This window comes from Xenopus tropicalis, chromosome 6 (genome assembly GCF_000004195.4).
Source record: "Xenopus tropicalis strain Nigerian chromosome 6, UCB_Xtro_10.0, whole genome shotgun sequence".
Taxonomy (NCBI): Eukaryota; Metazoa; Chordata; class Amphibia; order Anura; family Pipidae; genus Xenopus; species Xenopus tropicalis.
This window is the reverse complement of record NC_030682.2, coordinates 21622488-21643645: the sequence shown is the minus strand read 5'-3', so window position 1 is coordinate 21643645 and position 21158 is coordinate 21622488. Positions and strand designations below refer to the sequence as shown.

Here is a 21158-nt window from a genome sequence, read left to right as displayed (position 1 = left end):
AAACTCCATAGAGCAGAGGTTGTTGGTCCAGTACTCGGTTAGGACTTCACTTGGAGAATAGTGATGTGACAGACATACAAAAACACTGCTGTATCAGACATTCAGCCATGCTTCTAAGAATATTTAGAATAGCAAATAAGAGTTCATCCCAAATCTCAAGGGGTCCAAGACAGACAGGCTAAGAACCACTGCTGTAGAACATTATAAGGTGAAGGTGGTATTTAGGGCCATGTTTTTGGGGACTATAAGTAATTACCCTTATACACTTTAAATATCACCAATATACCAAGCAGCACCCCCATTGCATGGCACCATAAAATGAAATCTTTCCAATATATTCTGTTGTACATAGTTTATAAATACCTCTTTGTATTTTTATACAAGATAAGTAAACATTTTCTGGAGATACACCAGGGATTTCCTGCCTTTTTCCCACAGATCTGGTGGTGGGGCAACAGCTGAAAGGCAACAGGTTGGACATACTATAATACACCCAAGCACACTTGTATAGAATAACATGGCACATAACATCCCTTTGAGTACATGTGTGCTCCATTTGTTCCCACCATCTGCTCCCACTCTGCAGTTACTTAAAATAGGTTAATAAAATACCATTAGTCTTCATTTTACAGTTAGAGATAGCAAAACAGATTAATTGTACAGGTATGGGACCTGTTATCCAGAATGGTTGGGACCTGGGGTTTTCCAGATAAGGGATCTTTCTGTAATTTGGATCTCCATAACTTAAGTCTGCTAAAAATCATTTAAATATTGAATAAACCCAATAGGACTGTTCTGCCCCCAATAAGGGGTAATTATATCTTATTTGGAATCAAGTACAGGTACTGTTTTATTATTACAGAGAAAAGGGAATCATTTAACCATTAAATAAACCCAATAGGGCTGTTCTGCCCCCAATAAGGGTTAATTATATCTTAGTTGGGATCAAGTACAGGTACTGTTTTATTATTAGAGAGAAAAGAGAATCATTTAACCATTAAATAAACCCAATAGGACTGTTCTGCCCCCAATAAGGGGTAATTATATCTTATTTGGAATCAAGTACAGGTACTGGTTTCTAATTACAGAGAAAAAGGAAATAATTTTTAAAAATTAAAATTATTTGCTTATAATGGAGTCTATGGGAGATGGCCTTTCCATAATTCGTAACTTTCTGGATAACGGGTTTCCGGGTAAGGGATCCCATACCTGTAGCAGAAAAAAGTTATTTTGAAATACACAACAGCCATGAGCAATCCGTGAAATATATCTTTATAAACAGTCCTTGGTCATGTGATCAGTTACAGCAGGCTCAAAGTGATGACATTTGTGTAATGTAACACACAGGTACTTGTGTAACACACAGGCACTTGTGTATTCTAAGAAATTAGAAAATCCTATCATACTAGTGTGATTTTTTTTTCCTGGACTGAAACATGGCAGTGGGAACTAAAGGGTTAACCCCCTTGTCATGTGAAGGACAGGAAATGACAAACAAGCTCATAAAATAGAATCCCCGCCCCATACCAGTCTACTTTTTTTTTTTTGTACGGGTCTCAGCTCTCCCCCAAGGGCAGGAAAAAAAATCATGGTAAATATGATAGGATTTTCTCATTTCCTTGTTCTGTACGTGGCAGTGGGCACTAATGGGACCTTGTAAAGCAGTAAGAAATAGATAACAGGGATACTGAAGATATTTATTTCTTGGGAACCACCGGAGAGTATAAAATGGATAGTAAAATTCTACATCTAGTTTGTAGAACTTAATGAATGTATTGAGAGATAAACAAACAGGAGCTCTGCACACTTCTTCCAGAATTACCTGAGGTTGGATTGCTTAGGAAGCTGCTGCTGCACCTATAGAGTGGGCTCTGAGGTCTAAGGGTGAAGACACACACAGCTACTAGCAGCAGCTACTTGTGGCTACTAAAATAGACAATGCTGATCATTTACTGATAATTGTCTCTACGTGTGTTTTAGCAGAGGCAATTCTCATTATTGTCTATGGCAGGGTATTTTCTGGAGTTTAGTAGCCATGAAAAAGTAGCTGCTACTAGTAGCTCTGTGTGTCTTCACCCTAAAGGGCCAGGTATTTAAATAGTAGCTACATGTGCTTTGAACGATGTACATAAGTGAAGTGCATTATGCTAAAACTACCACTAGATGGCAAAGGTAGAAAACAAAAATGTGTGTTAAACAAGCGAATACTATTCAGCCAAAACATTTATTGCTACTCTTCAAAGGAGAAGAATGTTGCGTTAACCAAACTCAAGAGAAGCTTTTGTAGATATAGTGTTCCTTTTGTGCCACTTTCCGCACCATTCATTTTCTTTACTCCCTTAAGCCCTGGGTTTCATTGAAGTCTAAATGCTGCCTTACGAAGATAGTGAGAATTTGAGCCTTGAAGCATGGAGAAACTTTGTCTGTGAGAGAAAACATTAGGAAATGTTTGTCTCTTGCCCAATACGTTTGGGCAAATGTAATAAAAGGTGCAAAGTTTGCTACTGGTCTGATCACCTGTACCAACTAATTAGCAGGAAGAATTTAGTGGCAACTTGTATAAAAGCAAACATCTTATTGGTTGCTGTGGGGTAGTGCACCTGGGGTAGTAGTAGCATAGTGCTGTTTATTACATATGGAGGTCTGTGTTGCTTTTCCGCTTTTCACCAGCCTAGAATTTAAAATGCTGTCAGGCTGGCAGCAGGTCTGGACTGGGATTCAGAAAAGGCATTTTTTAAGTACACAAAGGCCCAAACAGCCCCCCCTATTTATTCTGGTTGAAATATTTCTCTCTAGTTACCTTCATTAACATACATATGTATGTATGTATGTATGTATTGAGCTTTGTATCTTAATGTTTATGTCAAAATCTTGTTAAAAACAATTGAAAACTGAGAAATAGACTTATAAAATGTGATGTTGCATAGTGTTTTTTTAAGGGCATATTTATCACAGGATGAACATTGAGTTTGCTATATTTTTACCTTTGGATATATAGATGGGTGGTTTTTAAGACTTTTAAGAGAGAATAAGCTGCCCTGTCATGGCACTGTATTTATATTGCTGTATGTTCTGGGAGCATTATACTCTATAAGATATTGGCCCTGTATTTATATTTTTTCTGTGGCCATTATACTGTATAAAATATTGTGATGGTATTTGTTACTGTGGGTTCTGGGGGTATTATACTGTATAAATATTGTCATGGTATTTATGTTACTGTGGGTTCTGGGGGCATTACACTGTATAAGATATTGGCAGAGTTGGACTGGGGGGTGAAGGGCCCACCGGGACTACTGTCCCAGGGGCCCCGCAGGTGCCCCCAGCCAGGCGCGTCCCCTAACCCCCCCCGCAGGGGGCCCCCAACCCCCCTCGCAGGGCCCCCCTCCCGACCTCCTCCTCCGAGCGCGTAAATTTGATGCGTCGGGGGAGGAGTAGTCGGGAGGGAGAGCGCTGCAAGGGTCGGGTCTGGGCCGCCGGGGCCCACTAGAGCCGGGGCTCACCGGGATTTTTCCCGGTGTCCCGGCGACCCAGTCCGACCCTGGATATTGGCACTGTAATTATCCTGCTACATGTTGTGTGATTTATGAAACTGACACTGTGTTTATTTTGTTGTGTGCTCTGGGGTATTATATATGAATTTGACGCTACATTTATCTTTGGCGCTACATTAAGGCTTTAAGGTAGGAGGGTGGAATCTTACTTGAAATTGCTACTATGTTTATCCTGCCATGCAGGACTGTATTTAGGTCTGGTGCTTCCCTGGGCATTGGACTTCAGCTTGCCCTCTTCTCCTGGTACAGCAGTTCCTGTTGTCCTCAGCGCTGTATTTTGCACTGTGCAATATATTTAATATGTTATTTTGCTGATTGTATTCAGTTTTTTGGTGATTTTGTTTTGCATTTCTAGTGATTTTATTGCATTTTCAGTTGTGCATTAGAAGCAGCACGTAAATGTTATTTGGCCAGGCAAACTATTCAATCTGTGATTCAGTAGTCCCCTGGCATTCATATTTAGGATGTTTTATGCTGCTACATTACGAAATTTAAGCACTGAGACAGTTTTCAGACATTTCATAAAAACTGCCACGGTTAGCTTAGTTTTGTTGTTTGGTAGTTTGTAGTGTAAAGAAATAATGACCCATTCTAGAATCCACAGGATGCGTACTTTTCAAAAATATACAGTATGGTTTTGTAGGGTCTCTCTGTATGTGTATATTGTAGCAAAGAGTCAGCTGAGCAAATTCATTGGCATGTTTTTATTTTGGTGCCTCTGCACACAACAGTTTGGTAAATGTATGAATATTGGGCATCAAACTGTTCAGAAGACCCCTGGCATTCATGTTTTATGTTGGTTCCTAATAATATATTGAAGATTAGATGCTGCAAAGTTAAAGCATTGAGATGATTTTCAGTATTGAGATGATTTTCCAATGACCTATTTACCCATTAACCCATAGCTCCCAACTGTCCCGATTATTGCGGGACAGTCCCTCTTTTGACAGCTCAGCCCGCAGTCCCTGATTCTTACTGAAAAGTCCCTCATTCCCCTTTGATCTCCTGCACTAAACCCTAAAAAAAGATACAAATTTAATTAAAAAGTAGCTTTTGGCCGAGAGCCCAGAAAGTTAAACAAGTTTCACCTGCATTTAGATACATTGTTTCTCACATTTAATTAAAAAGTAGCTTTTGGCTGAGAGCTCAGAAATCTAAACGAGCTTCACCTGCACTCAAAAACATTGTTTCTCAGACTTAATTAAATAAGTGGGCTTTTGGCAGAGAGCCCAGAAAGGTAAAAAGCCACACCTGCACTGAGATACAATTGTAACTAATAAGCTAAACAGGTCTCTTGGGGGATCTGAGACTTGCTGCTTAAGGCTGATGCCAGACGAGGCGCAGGGCGGATACTTTCTGCAAGCGGAAAAGCGCTTGCTTAAAGATACGCTCGGGTGCAGGCACATGTAGCCGATATACGCATGAAAACGCATGAGACTTTGCATTATCTCGCATTTCATGCTTATATCGGCTACATGTGCCTGCACCCGAGCGTATCTCATTCATTCAGGTGCAGGCACATATAGGAGGCGTAGGGCAGAATTTTCAGCAAGCGCTTTTACGCTTGCCGAAAATATCCGCCCTACGCCTCGTGTGGCATTAGCCTAAAGGGCAATTTTAGCTTTTTTAACAAAACTTTAATAACACATAAAAAAAATAATGTTTTCAAACTTTAAATAACCTGCCAAATTTAGTCAAATGGGAGTGGTATTTAGGGGGCGTGGTAGCAAAAAATGGCCATGGTCCAAAAAAATCATGAAAATTCATATGCTTATTTTTATTTGGCTCTGTACAACACAGTTTTTTTTGCTAGTACTTTACAAATGTGGGGCATATAAAGGCACCACATGCAGGTTTTGAGACGATTTTCAGAAATATTATTAAAAACGCTACATTTAGCATAGCTTTGCAGTTTGGTATGTACTTTCCAAACTATTTATTAAGCGCTTTTAGCACACATAAATCAGGCAGTATATATTTTTTAGTAGTAGAAACAATGCCATAAAATATGTATGCCCAGTATATATTTTGGGGTCTCTACATGCCAGATATTATGTAATTCTATACATAATGAGCATCAAATTGGTTTGTGGACCCCTGGCATTCATATTTAGGGTGTTCTTTCTTGGTACCAGTGGCGTAGCTAGTTATTACTGGGCCCCGCTGCAAATTCAATGTGGGGCCCCTAATGCTGACCTATTCAATTGAGATATATTGAAATTGCTCTATAATTAGGGCCTTATAGGTCCCCCTACACTCCTGCCCCCCAGCAGCTGCAGGGTCTGCTTCCTCTGTAGTTACACCTCTGCTTGGTACCTAATGATATGTGGGAGATAAGATGCTGGAAAGTGAAAGCTTTGAAACGATTTTCAAGTTCTTTGTCAAAACTTGCGACTCAGTAGTTTGAAATAGAAAGACATGGTTAGGCATTTTGGATTTGCCTGAATGTGTACTTGCCAAAAATATATATCTGTATTGTTTAAACTTGCAGTATTTTTTGTGTTTTACCCCATATAAAATTCAATAAATGTGTTGATTTTTTAGCAGCTGAAGTGACCTCCAGGACAATTTGTATGCATTAACTTCATTTTGGGGTCTCTACATGGCAGATACTTTGGTAATCCTATGCACATTGATATATGGGAGAAACAAAGTTGCAAAGCGAAAGTTTTGAGGTGATTTTTCCGAATCTTAATAAATTTATTTTATAGAAATCACTAAGTTCAGAAAAGCTTTGGTGTTCAGTAATAAGGAGTAAAGAGACATAGTTACCCATTTTGGATTCAGCATTATGTGTACATTTTAAAAATATATGGTTTCCTGGGGTAAGTCTGTTCCAGGATTTTTTGGCTTTTGAATCTAAAGTATGCCATTTTCTGCTGTAGTGCTTTGAGAATTTTGTACTGCTGGGAACTACTGATTTTTAAAATCTCCCTAAAAATATACATATCTGGTATTGGTGCATTTGAGGGACACAAGGCTTTCCAAATGAGTTGAATTTTGTAAATTAGTTAGGCAGATTTAGAAAGCTCAGGATCTTCTGAAAAAAACCAATGTATAATTTTCCTAGGTAAATTTAAAGTTTCCCCCAGGAGAGCAAATAAAAACCCCAAAACATCTGGCACTTGGTGCAAATGAAATGAAAATTCTGCTGACACTTAAAGGGTTAAAATTTGATACAAGTGAATTAATTAGAGAGCTGTTACATTTCCCACCAATGAGCCATTCCAGTTACTGTGACTGTGGGGGTTTGCTGTACGGTTGCCTCTCTTCCCAGCCCCTTTTGATGATATAACTTTTGCTCCTGGCTGCAAGAGAAGTGTGTGTGCCAGGCCCCCCAAAGATGGTGTTTGAGGGAGCAATGGCCCTTACCAGTAATGCCAGTGTTGTGAACCATGTGCAAACTCTCTTTTTATCATTTAATCAATATGCCCCAAGGTTGGAAACTTGCTTCCCAAATCAAAAATGGATATACCAAAACTGAGCCAGCACTGAAACAGTCAGTGTCGGACTGGCCCACAGGGATACCAGGAAAATTCCCGGTGGGCCCAGGTGTCAGTGGGCCCTCCTACTTTTAGCCTTTTGGCTTAATTCATGGTGATTACATTGTTTTTCTATGGGAATAAAGTAAATAAATATGTATAAGAATTGATTATAGTATGTAAAGATGAAAAAAAACTAGGAAAACTATGTAAGAAGTGGATGAAAAATAGTTTGGAGACTGGGCCCATGGTGTAAGGTTTTCTGGTGGGCCCCTGGGGTCCCAGTCCGACACTGCAAACAGTTAAATGTACAGTATGCAGTGGTGTAAAGAGAAGTTAATGGCCCCAAAGCAAAAACATTTTAGCTTTGTGGATAATGCAATTTTTATAAATATTCTGAAACTAATCAAGTAGACTTTCCCTGGGCCCATTAGTGGCTACAGGCTCTGCCCCCCCCATATATTGTTTGCGGGGTGAAATTTTAATTACAAGCTTGTGTCCCAAAGGAGACTGAGCTCAGCGATCCCCCTATAAAGAATGACATAACCCCCTGCCTGTATTCTGATGGGTGTTACTAGAAGCACTGCCTGTGTGACGCTGCGTTCCTGTTAGTAAGCAAGTAAGCAGGGAGGGTGACGTCACGATGACGTCAGCACTCTATAGGGAGTCACAGCCCTCCTGAAGTGCTATGGCAGTTACTGGAGGCGGCTATGGTAAGCGCTTTCAAGGCAGCTAAACACCCAGTAATGATTAGGAGCAGCGCTCTTGTCGATAAAGTTAGGAGCTCAGTGAATGTGAGACTCTGTAGCAGCGGTGGCTCATGGGAGATGTAGTCTGTCAGTGAAACTATTGCTTGGCATAGTCGGACTAAGCTCATCATTCCTGCTATTTGCAGTTTGCATGACGCCTTCCCTTTAATGTGAGTGTAGGGAGTGCCTGTGCCGCTCAGCGCCCCTCCCCTCTCCTCAAATGGTTCATTCTTTGGCCGCTAATTGAGTTAAAGGGACTGACGTCATGTGATTTCCTGGAATCGGGTTACAGCGGGGAATGGAAACGTTACACTCCAAACAAGATGCACATTGACGTCAGCGCAGCCTGACTGTGTGACTCAGTGTGATTCATCGTCCTGCTCCGGGGCTGCACATTCCCCTCTCAGGCTACACAGCAGCAGCAGCAGCGACTTGTCTGTGCGTTTCTCTGGCCGGAGACACTTCCCATGTGCGCTGCTTGAGGTGCTGCTACTTTCTTAGGGAAGATGTGGGGTGAGTAAAGTGTGAGTTTCTTTTCTGTGTCTTGGATCCCCCCATAGTGCAGCTATGATGTCAGAATGTTGCATCATGGCAGTTATAGGGTGGGTTTGTTCTGTAACTTCCCATCTCTTTTTCAGCAACTGTCAGCCTGGGCTTTAGGCAAACTCAACCTGTTTGACCCAATGGGGTCCTGAACTAGGCTTCCTTCTCCTCTGAAAAATAATGAGCACCCTACAGAAAATGTTGGAGGGCAGCCAGCCAGAAATATGTAATCACAACAAAGCGTCATTGCTTTGCTGTCTGCCAGCAGGAGTCACATTTTGGTCATTACTCTGACACTGACAGAGCCTGGGGGAGGTGTTTATTGCCACTCTCACTGACAGATCCAGATCCTTTTAACTCTGCTCATAGGGCACTGGGAAGGCAGCAAGGGTGCAGCGTATAGAGTCCCCCTGCAGTAGGTAAGCACAGCTGGGGTTCTGCCTGATGGGATGGTGGCAGTTGCTGTTCAGCTGCAGGTTTGTGATCTTGGCTTGCTGCACAATGTAGTACAGCCACAGTTTGAAGGATGCAGGTTGCTAATGTTAAGGGGTCCTGTGAATTGTATAGTTCTAGCTGGAGATATGAAGCATTCTGCTGTCTGGGTGTTGGAATTGTAGGTAAACCCCAACTTACAGATGTATTTTAGGCTTTGCCTTTCATATAAAAGTACTACTGTGCAACCTATAATACTTTAACTACAACTTGAGTGCTACTAGCTGAAGTACAGTAATTGAAGTACTGCTGCATCTCTCCCTACTATACCTGCTATCCCACAGCCCCAGTCCCTTCCCAGAGGCTATTATCCCCCCACTGCTACTATAGGCACCATCTCTCCCTACTATACCTGCTATCCCACAGCCCCAGTCCCTTCCCAGAGGCTATTATCCCACTGCTACTATAGGCACCATCTCTCCCTACTATACCTGCTATCCCTCAGCCCCAGTCCCTTCCCAGAGGCTATTATCCCACTGCTACTATAGGCACCATCTCTCCCTACTATACCTGCAATCCCACAGCCACAGTCCCTTCCCAGAGGCTATTATCCCCCCACTGCTACTATAGGCACCATCTCTCCCTACTATACCTGCAATCCCACAGCCACAGTCCCTTCCCAGAGGCTATTATCCCCCCACTGCTACTATAGGCACCATCTCTCCCTACTATCCCTCAGCCCCAGTCCCTTCCCAGAGGCTATTATCCCCCCCACTGCTACTATAGGCACCATCTCTCCCTACTATACCTGCTATCCCACAGCCCCAGTCCCTTCCCAGAGGCTATTATCCCCACTGCTACTATAGACACCATCTCTCCCTACTATACCTGCTATCCCACAGCCCCAGTCCCTTCCCAGAGGCTATTATCCCCCCACTGCTACTATAGGCACCATCTCTCCCTACTATACCTGCTATCCCACAGCCCCAGTCCCTTCCCAGAGGCTATTATCCCGCCACTTCTACTATAGGCACCATCTCTTCCTACTATACCTGCTATCCCACAACCACAGTCCCTTCCCAGAGGCTATTATCCTGCCACTGCTACTATAGGCACCATCTCTCCCTACTATACCTGCTATCCCACAGCCCCAGTCCCTTCCCAGAGGCTATTATCCCCCCACTGCTACTATAGGCACCATCTCATCCTACTATACCTGCTATGCCACAGTCACTTCCCAGAGGCTATTATCCCCCACTGCTACTATAGGCACCATCTCTCCCTACTATACCTGCTATCCCACAGCCCCAGTCCCTTCCCAGAGGCTATTATCCCACTGCTACTATAGGCACCATCTCTCCCTACTATACCTGCTATCCCACAGCCACAGTCCCTTCCCAGAGGCTATTATCCCCCCACTGCTACTATAGGCACCATCTCTCCCTACTATACCTGCTATCCCACAGCCACAGTCCCTTCCCAGAGGCTATTATCCCACTGCTACTATAGGCACCACCTCTCCCTACTATACCTGCTATCCCACAGCCCCAGTCCCTTCCCAGAGGCTATTATCCCACTGCTACTATAGGCACCATCTCTCCCTACTATACCTGCTATCCCACAGTCACTTCCCAGAGGCTATTATTACCACATCTGCTATAGAAACTGCTGTGCTTAGTTACTGAACCTCTGAGTTTCTGAACTTTCTCTCATTCTTCCTATTTACAATAGCTGATCTGCAGGGCCTCCCAGAATTGTTGCTTAAGCCCAGACATGTATATGTAATTGTGCCAAATGCCCCCTGTAAAATTGTTACTGAAAGCGTTGTTAGTCCCCTGTGATTCTCTGTACTTGCTGCTGGTTGAGATTACTGAAATAAAATAGCAGAAGCCAGCTCTCCTTCTGTTAAGAATCTTGTTCAAACAGTGCCATGCATGCTTCTTCATAGGCCCGTTTGTCAGTGTGTCAGAGCCGGCAGTGCATAGCGTAGAACGTGACCTATAAACACTGTTTACAATATTAATTAAAATGACATAATTGAAATCAGTGAAATAGAACATTTTATTTTTGGCATTACCTCCCCTTCTCTTGTTTTTAAAATAACATTTCTGGGGGCAAGCTCCAGTTATTGCACATCTTGTATTATATTGTGGTTTCAAAATTCCTTGAAAGTGTGAAAAAACTGAATTCTTCTTTAACACGAGCAGGGCTGTTAATCCAGTTTATTCATGTTTGTCAAAGGCCACCTTTATATGTCACGCTGACGTGTGCACTGTCATAAACATGCCTAAAATAGTTTACTGCAGTTAAAGTAACTATCAGGTCAGTGAAAAAGTGAAACCCAAAATATAGGTTCTCTATCGAGCCAATCTTGCTGACAAGTGAAGCCGGATGAAAGAGACACTGTTCCCATTTATTATAATGCCATCATTGTTTACACAAGCCTCACGTGTTCTTTATATTTTCTGTCACATTTCATACATGCAGTTTATTTAGTGGTTTAGTACATCTGTTTGCTTCCTTATCTCTTCCAATCTCAGTATAATGGCACTCAAGGCAATTTTCAGATGGCTGAAAATCGCTTAAAATTACCTTCTGTGCCTTATACTGACAGGTTAAAAACTATAGTGCAGTGATCCCCAACCAGTGACTAATGAGCAACACGTTGCCCACCAACCCTTGGATGTTGCTCCCAGGGGCCTCAAAGCAGGTGCACATTTTTGAATTTCTGGCAAGGAGTTTTGTTTTAATAAAAAACAAGTATAATGCCAAACAGAGCCTTCTGTAGGCTGCCAGCCCCCATAGGGGCTATTCATTTTAGCTCTTTTTGCTACCCCCAGGAACCTTATTTATGCTTGTGTTGCTCCCCAACACTTTTTCTATTTAAATGTGGCTTGCGGTTTTAAAAGGTTGGGGACCCCTGCTATAGTGGGGAAGGGACTGTGGTTGTGGGATAGAAGGTTTAGTAGGGAGAGATGGTGCCTATAGTAGCAGTGGGGGGATAATAGCCTCTGGGAAGGGACTGGGGTTGTGGGATAGCAGGTATAGTAGGGAGAGATGGTGCCTATAGTAGCAGTGGGGGATAATAGCCTCTGGGAAGGGACTGTGGCTGTGGGATAGCAGGTATAGTAGGGAGAGATGGTGCCTATAGTAGCAGACAGTGGGGGGATAATAGCCTCTGGGAAGGGACTGGGGCTGTGGGATAGCAGGTATAGTAGGGAGAGATGGTGCCTATAGTAGCAGACAGTGGGGGGATAATAGCCTCTGGGAAGGGACTGGGGCTGTGGGATAGCAGGTATAGTAGGGAGAGATGGTGCCTATAGTAGCAGTGGGGGGATAATAGCCTCTGGGAAGGGACTGTGGCTGTGGGATAGCAGGTATAGTAGGGAGAGATGGTGCCTATAGTAGCAGTGGGGGGGGATAATAGCCTCTGGGAAGGGACTGGGGCTGTGGGATAGCAGGTATAGTAGGGAGAGATGGTGCCTATAGTAGCAGTGGGGGGGGATAATAGCCTCTGGGAAGGGACTGGGGCTGTGGGATAGCAGGTATAGTAGGGAGAGATGGTGCCTATAGTAGCAGTGGGGGGATAATAGCCTCTGGGAAGGGACTGGGGCTGTGGGATAGCAGGTATAGTAGGGAGAGATGGTGCCTATAGTAGCAGTGGGGGGATAATAGCCTCTGGGAAGGGACTGGGGCTGTGGGATAGCAGGTATAGTAGGAAGAGATAGAGCCTATAGTAGAAGTGGGATAGTAGCCTCTAAGAAAGGATTGTGGGTGCAGAAGGTGTTTGTAATAGCCTCTGAAGCAAGTAAGCCAGCCATAACCAGTGGCTACCCCAGACCAAGCCTTTTAGTTGAATTGGAAGTTATTATAAACAGGGAGTTCAACTACCTTGTGTGCCATAGGCCTTATAGATCACAATGTGCTGGACAGTGCTGCTTGGCAAAAAATGTAGTTTCTTCCAAAGCAGAGTCTCTTTGTCTCTTGTACATGATGTTTCCTAGAACAAGTACTAACCCAGGGTACTTTGCACTGTTGGATAGTTTATGAAGTGCAGGGCTGTACAAGATTTCAACCTCTAGTGACCTTGTAATTGGGATTGTGCAGTAATTACACAGGTCTTGCTTTGTGTTTATATATAGAGCTGATGTCATTGCTCTTGTCATTTCTGATGTCATTGTGCTGATCCCATAGTTCCCTTACAAAGCTGTCTGATCCTGTATCAAGCTGATGTCATATTGGTGATGTCATTGTCACAGCTTGACCCCTAACCAGATAACAGTGTTATTATTGAAGAACAAGGCAGTTATTCAATAACATTAAAATAGACCAAAGTTGTTATAGAGAAAAAATGCTTACTCCTTTCAAACCACCTGGTTAATGAAACCATAGAACATTATTGGACCTGGAACCCAGTTATCCAGAAATCTCTAGAATATGGCATTCCAGCTTCCAATCATTCCGGTTGGATATTACACCTCTGTTTTTTGATTGGCCCATCTAAAACCTTTTGAATTCCTTATTGGCTAGTGGCTTTAGTGAATATATACATCAGCTTTCTTTCTCTCTATCAAATCATTTATAATCCTTTTGATTTATAATAGTGGAGCAGATTTTTAGACCTATGGCCAGTGATGTTTTAAGCCCCCAGTAATGCCTGTCTGCTGAACACTAAGGGGCATATTTATTATAGTGTGTAAGCCGACATCACCAGTGATATTGCCCATAGCAACCAATCAGATATTTGCTTTTGTTTTTCTAACTTGTATGTGACAGTTCAAATCAAATTGCTGTTTGCTATTCTGAAATGAATAAACTTCAGACTACAACTGCTAGAGGCCACAGGTATATTAGTAAGGCTACAGGGGTATAAGTAAGGATAATAATTATACCAGAACATACTGGTTGATAATGGCAATCATTATTTCAGCAGCCACGGGAGACATGCCTGTGTATCAGATCCGCACCCCGGCTTCTTCTTTGCCCCAAGGAGTTGTTGTGTCTCCAAGTACAAACAACCTGCATAACCCTCAGATCATGGCTGAAGAAGTTACCCGAAAAAGGGAGTTACGGCTACTGAAAAACCGGTAAGTTTAATATGTATGTGTGTGTGTGTGGGGGGGGGGGGTATTTACACCAGCGTGTTTATCACTGAACAAAGAACTAACTCTTCTTGGCATTTCCAGCAGAATTTCACCCTAAATGAACCAATCACTTTGCTGATGAATGTACTTGAAATATTTTTGATTTTTAAAAGCAGAAATGTATTAAAAAAAGAAATAAGTGTTTTATCTGTTCACATGAGTAATAAATGCCCTGTGTGCCATTACCTTTAAGCAGAGCCAGGTATTTGTTTTGGCTTGCATTTAGGGCATTGTGTCCCATGGGGACTGTACAAACAGTTCTGTGTGACTGTACAACCTGCTGCTATATCTGCAATCTCTAATTAAAGGAAAAGTATACCCCAAAATGAATACATCAGAGATCATTTTACTAGAAATAATGCTGCTCTAACTATAACTATGTGACCTAACATATATGTGTGCCCTTGGTTTGTGTGCACTGTGAATCCTATGATCCCACAAACCTAATTTGTTAAAATGTAAATTTGGTATTTTTGATTGCTCAACAGTACATACTACAGGTATTGGACCCCTTAGCTGGAAACCTATTATCCAGAAAGTTCCAAATTACGTAAGGGTCATCTCCCATAGACTCCATTTTAATCAAATAATTCACATTTTTTTAAAATGATTTCCTTTTTTTCTCCAATAATTAAACAGTACCTTGTACTCCCAACTAAAATATAATTAATATAATTAATCCTTAGTGGAGCCAAAATAATCTTATTGTGTTTAATTACTGTTTAAATAATTTATTTAGCAGACTTAAGGTATGCAGAACCAAATTATGGAAAGACCCCTTATCCGAAAAACCCCAGGTTCCGAGCATTCTGGATAACGGGTCCCATACCTGACTAAATAGTATATATTTATGATAATGGTTTATTTATATGAAGCAGGGTTGAGCTGTTTATGCATTGTTGGGGGGTATAGTTTTCCTTAAAGATTAATCCTGCCAATGGTAGTTGGGTTTCTCTCATGATTTGCCTTAGTATTGTTTTTTTTTAATGAGGGGGGATAATGCAGTATATAATAATAATATTTTTTATATAGTGCCCACATTCTGCAGTGCTGTACAGAGATTATATATAATTCACCTCAGTCCATGTCCCAGTGGATCTAACAGTTTAAGGTCACTACTGTGTGTTTTTAATTATTTTTACATATTGTCATCCTTTTAGAAATTGGGTGAACTCTGAGGCAGGTAGTATACTATATACTTATACCCCATTGTGTAAATGATCATGTGGTTTATATTGCAAGTCAAGCTCCCTTTCCGCTCCACTGCTTATTAGGGTACTGGCATATGAGGAGATTAGTTGCCCGCAAAAAGTCTTCACTACCGTGGGAGCAGGCCCGGGCCTAGGGCGGCAGAAATGTAGGGACGGCATGCCGCCGCAACAAAATAGACCTCTTCCCACTGCTCCGTATGGGAGTTTAAATGCCTGCGCATGTGTGCTCACTGCCGGGAGGGGGGGTGACTAACAGGGGTGGCCTCTGGGCCCGGAACACAAATCCAGCGCTGCATGGGAGACTTAATTTCCCCAAAATGCTTTCCCACCAGAAAACCTTGGGGTGAATTTGGAAAAACTAAGTGACGCACATACTTTCCCACCAGTGATTTAAATTATTGTGAACGGGAAAGCAAAGATTTATCAGGGGTGATCACCTTGTGTGTCATTACCAGAATTTAAGTTTTTGCCTAATAAATTAAAACAAAATTTCTAAGCAACTTTACAATGTACATTACAAATTTGCAATGGTTTATGACGTATTTGTGTATATACTGTATAAACTCGAGTATAAGCCTAGTTTTTCAGCGCCAAAAATGTGCTGAAAAAGTCACCCTCGGCTTATAGTTGAGTCGGGTGCCATCGGTCCCTCCAGATGAAAATTCATCTTCATCTACCATCCTCACATTTCCCATTCTGCACTAGACACTGCACTTTATATTCTATATTCTTTGTGTTTTAGCTGGGTTTCTGATTGAGCTAAGGGGATAGTACTCTTACGGTGTCTTATTGTTGATACCATATTGTTTTTGTTGACCCTCTTCTCCACTTACATAGATAGTTTTTCTTTGAAATAAATATTTAAAAACTTATACCCCACTGATGCCTCAATTAATGTAATTTAATTGGTATTTATATTTTGATTATTGAAACTTAGCAGTAGGTGCTGCATTTCCCACCCTAGGCTTATACTCAAGTCAATAAGTTTTTCCAGTTTTCTTAGGTAAAATAAGTTACCTCGGCTTTTTATTGGGATCGGCTTACTCGAGTATATACGGGTAATTGCTATTAGAAGTAGTGTTTGCCTGTCCTTTTCTATTCTCTGGGAGAATATAGGGTAATTTGATCGTTTGGCCCTGGGGCCGAACGATCGAATTATAATGATGGGCATAGGCAAAATCGGTCCGGGGACCGCATCGACGAGCCGATGCGGTCCCCGATCCGACTAGATTTTCTAACCTGCCCGATCGAGATCTGGCTGATTTCAGGCCAGATATCGGTCGGGCAGGCCTATCGGAAGTGCCCATACACAGGCCGATTAGCTGCTGAATTGGTCCAAGGGATTGATATCGGCAGCTACTATTGGCCCGTGTATGGGGACCTTAACACAAGGCAGCAGACTGACCTGACTGACCTGACTCGCTGGAGGAGACTGACATTTGCAACATTGTTTAAAAAGTAACAACCAGGAGTTCAGCAAATACTACTTTCAATAGCAGTTACATTTACTGATAACCTTTACAGCACTGAAAATTTTTAATAAATTCATATTGGAAAGTTGCTCAGAATTATGTTTTATTAGGCAAAAACTTATTTTTGGGGTTGACATGTCCTTTAATAGTGCTTTTTCCAGCTCCTTTCCACTATAAAATACTGCGGATTATGTCAGTGCTATATAAATAAAGCACAGTAATAACTGAGCTATTTTAGGTTTTGTTGTGAACCTTTCCCTCCGTTTCATTTCTCACATTTACTTCCCTTTGAATTGCTGTCATTCTGACAATTAGCACACTCACCCTGCAAACGTAAAGGGAGGGGCAGCTTCTTTGTCTGCCAAGCTATGAGATTCTTACGTCAAACCTTTGCACCTACTGACGGCTAGCAAATTTACTACTACGTTCATCTATGTCTGATACCGTGGGTGTGTCAGTTGAGTGGAGGGCAATGAATGTTAATATGTAAGATTCTTTATATGGGTTCTGGTCTGCTGTTATAAAAGCAACACCAGTTACTATGTATATAATAGTTATATATTGAAACATGTATAGAAAAAATACATACTGGAATCTGCACTGCAGGGATAGCGATTCAGAGAATTTGCAGGGAAGCATATTACATCTTGATATTATTAGGCAATTATTTAGCTTTTTTGTTCAGCAGCTCTCTAGTATGGAATTTCCGTATCTGTTTGCTAGGGTGCAATTTAACCTAGCAACCAGTGGTTTAAAAGAGAGACAGGGACAAAGTCGGACTGACCCACAGGGATACCAGGAAAACTCCCGGTGGGCCCAGGTGTCAGTGGGCCCTCCTGCTCCTAAACTCTTGGCCTATTCCCTGGTCATTCCCTATTTCTGTATTAAAATAACAAGGCTAAAAAGATGGAGTGATAAGAAAAAGACACTGGAGGAATAAAGAGGTTGAATGGGGAGAGGAGTAGAAATAATTTTGGGGAGTAGGCCTATGTGCTAAGTTTTTCTGGTGGGCCCCTGGCCAGGGTTGGACTGGGGGGTGAAGGGCCCACAGGTGCCCTACGCTGGCCGCGTCCCCTAACCCCCCCGCCCCCCGCAGGGCCCCCCTACCCCCCCTCGCAGGGCCCCCCACCCGACGTCCTCCCCTAATGCGTAAATTTAACGTGTCAGGGGAGAAGTGGTTGGGCAGGGGGAATGCCGGCAAGGGTTGGGTCTGGGCCGCCGGGGCCCACCGGGATTTTTCCCCCAGGAGGGCATAAATATAAAGATAAGTAATAAAAAGTAAGAATAACAATAACTTTGTAGCCTCACAGTGGGAGTTGGAAAGAGTAAGAAAGAGGAATAACATTTAAAAACCATAAAAAATGACTACCAATTAAAAACTTGCTTAGAAAAGCCCATTCTAATAACCTCAAGGTGAACTACCCCTTTAAGATCTCCATGATGGGTCTTGGTGAAGAATATTGGAAGTTAAGATTTGTCTCCCTTTATTGTTAATCTGGCCCCAGCTGCCTGTTACAGGAATATTACAGGAATGTCAGTGTCCATAGAGCAGTACTTTTCCCACTCAAGAGCAAGGAAGCAGCTGCTAGTGTTGAAGCCTGTATGTTGATCAATTTTCCTCGAGAGGAGCCTGACAATGAGAAAATCCCTGCTTATATTATTAATATTTATTTATAAAGAGCCAACATATCCCGCAGCGCTGTACAATAAGTGGGTTACATACATTGGACATACAGAGTAACATATAAAGCAATCAATAACTGATACAAGAGGTGAAAAGAGCCCTGCCCAAAAGAGCTTACAATCTACAAGATTATAGTGGCAAAAGGATGTTTTTGTGTTCTAGTCCTTATTCTATGGCTAATTCTGTACTTACAGTGCTTTGCATTGTTTCCAGGGAAGCTGCCCGGGAGTGCCGGAAAAAGAAAAAGGAATACGTGAAATGTCTTGAAAACCGCGTTGCCGTACTGGAAAACCAAAACAAGACTCTGATCGAGGAACTCAAGGCCCTCAAAGATCTCTATTGTCATAAAACAGATTGACCCTTCCCTCTGATGGCTATGGACTCCTAGGCATGAGATGAAGCAATTTGCTTGGCAGACTATGAAGGGAATGTGACCATTGGAAACAGAACTTCTGCTTTGGGCTTCAAATTAAATCCGGAGTGTTGATCCTGCGTGTGAATCACAATCAGTCACTGAGTGGCCTACAGGTTCATTAGCTTTGATGTGTGATCCCATGCCACGGCTCTGGGAAGCACCAACTTCTCCTGTAACATTCCAAAATGTGTTCTGCAATATATTGCCACTATTGGTGGAAATAATAAAAAGCCACATGTTGAGTAGATGGATAATTCTGTAGCTGTTTCACACTAGCTTTTATTTCATTTAAGGCACTCTACTGTATGGGGTTAATGGGTTAATTAAGGCATTCTAAAGGGCAGATTTATCAACAGGCATTTTTTTTTTAATTAAAAAAAAAAAGCCCAAAATTAGAAAATCTCTTATGTACGCTTATTTAAGAAACCTCGGGAAAATCGAAAACTTGAATATTAAAAAGCCATTCATTTTCAAATTAATTTTGCTAAATCTGCCCCAAGTGTCAACCCCTATTTTAAAGGTTCATTGGACCTATATGTGACGCTGCAGTGCCTTGATACACTGAATCACTTGCGGAGTTTGCTGATCTCCTAAGATTATATATTCAGGTATGAGACCTGTTATCCAGAATGCTCAGGACCTGGGGTCTCCAGATAAGGCATCTTTCCATAATTTGGATTTCCATACTTTAAGTCTACTAAATAGATTTAATAAGATTGTTTTGCCTCCAAGAAGGATCAGTTATATCTTAGTTGGGATCAGGCCTGGACTGCAATTCAAAACACGCCCTAGCATTCAAGTACAAGGGGGATAGTGGGGGCCCAAACAGCCCCCCCACCAGCCCAATAAATAGTTACTGTCTTACAGTAGCCCCTGGCATTGGCCAGATTGCCAATCCTGGCCTGGTTGGGATCAAGTACAAGGTACTGTATTATATTACAGGAAAAAAAATTAATTATTTGATTTAAATTGAGCCTATAGAAGATGGCCTTTCTGTAATTCAGAGCTCTCTGGATAGCTGGTTTCCAGATAAAGGATCCAATACCTGTATATGATATATAATATGTTTGTGTAAAACACCACACACAGAAATACATACGGCCCGAAACATTCCCAAATTTTAAAAGCCTTTTGGGCATATGCCCAATCTGTTCCTTTTCCCCACCCATATTGTGTAGGCTCCTTCTGTTTCAAGTGTGTTTGGCCTACTAAAAAAGGAGAAAGTTGGAGGGTATGGAAACAGCATTTATTTCAGTGAATTAAGGGTGTGTTACGTCAGTGGCTTCAGTAAAGTTAAGTGCGTGCGTATATGTAAATACCAATACATACAGATGGAGCAGGTTTATTTAAGCACCTGGCACCCAAAGCCACACCCTCTTTAGCATTAAAAAGGCTGTTGCGCTGAATGCTCCAGATGCATCAATGAAGCCTGTTCCATCTGTGTATATAAAATACTGTTTGTGTGTGTGTATATATATATATATAATATTGTAAATATTTTGCACACAGCACTGTGCCCCTAGCAGATCTCAGGAAGTAACTTATATAGATGATTGTATGTTTATGATTCACACTTTATTATCTATAGTAACCGTGAGAGATTTTTACAAAGAAATGATATATATATATATATAATCTATTTGGAGTGTTCTCTTGCTATTATAAATGCAGTGGTTGCACATTGTTTTTTAATAGAGCCATGTTCACTAAGGTATGTATGTACTAAGAATGTGTGTGGTTTCCCTTATATGCACTTCTTCACAGATGTAATCTATTTTTGTTTCTTTACTGCAAATGTTGAGACGTGTATTTTTATGTGAATTGCATTTGCCGTTATCCAACGCACACAATTCGCTAATTAAAATCTAAGCAAATGTTAGATGCCAGATATATTTACTAAAATCTCCTGTTTAAATCTAATCTATTTTTTGGTATATGGAATGCATCATCTGCAAATTAGGGTTATAGATGATACACCCCATAAGGTAAAGTAAAGAAAACGTAAAAGCAGGAACTTACCTATGGTGATTAAAATGTTAGTAAGTGCAAGGCATTTTGGGGGATATTTGTCACCCACAGTAGCAAAGTCTGAATGTGGGTAACAGATCCCCCCCGTATGTCATTGCACTAAATCATAACCACCAATCATCACCCTTGCCTACATTTTCTTGAAGCATGATCAGAACCAATTCTGATTGGCTGCTAGGAGTACCTCTGTCATTAAATGATGCCCATAAGGGCCCATTTATTGACATAGGTGCTAACTTGCCCTGCAGGTCTTTGCTTTCATTTCTAACTTGTAAACGGTTTAAAACTAAATTTTTTTTTCTATTTGGCAACTGCTCTTATTCAGTTTAGCAACTATGTTTGTAAATCAATCTTCTAGTCTCAAGTTTGTGTTTAGACTTTAGACTATGGTTTAATGTTTTGTAAGATATTTATTAATAAAAATAATGAAAAATCTGTTTATAA

At 41.6% G+C, this 21158-nt stretch overlaps 1 protein-coding gene across 6 annotated transcripts; it reads left to right on the top strand.

Annotated features, from left to right (window-relative positions):
• Positions 1–1498: 1498 nt before the first annotated feature.
• Positions 1499–21158, top strand: crem (cAMP responsive element modulator). 6 transcript variants are annotated; one of them, XM_004915475.4, is made up of 3 exons: positions 1499–1591; positions 13691–13847; positions 18485–21158. In XM_004915475.4, exons 2-3 carry the CDS (start codon positions 13705–13707, stop codon positions 18627–18629), a joined length of 288 nt encoding a protein of 95 aa, XP_004915532.1. In that variant the 5' UTR covers positions 1499–1591; positions 13691–13704; the 3' UTR covers positions 18630–21158. The 6 variants fall into 6 exon arrangements, with proteins under 6 accessions (XP_004915532.1, XP_004915529.1, XP_031760371.1 ...); XM_004915472.4 differs by lacking the exon at positions 1499–1591 and adding an exon at positions 7767–8298 and having other exon boundaries at positions 13694–13847; XM_031904511.1 differs by lacking the exon at positions 1499–1591 and adding an exon at positions 7770–8309.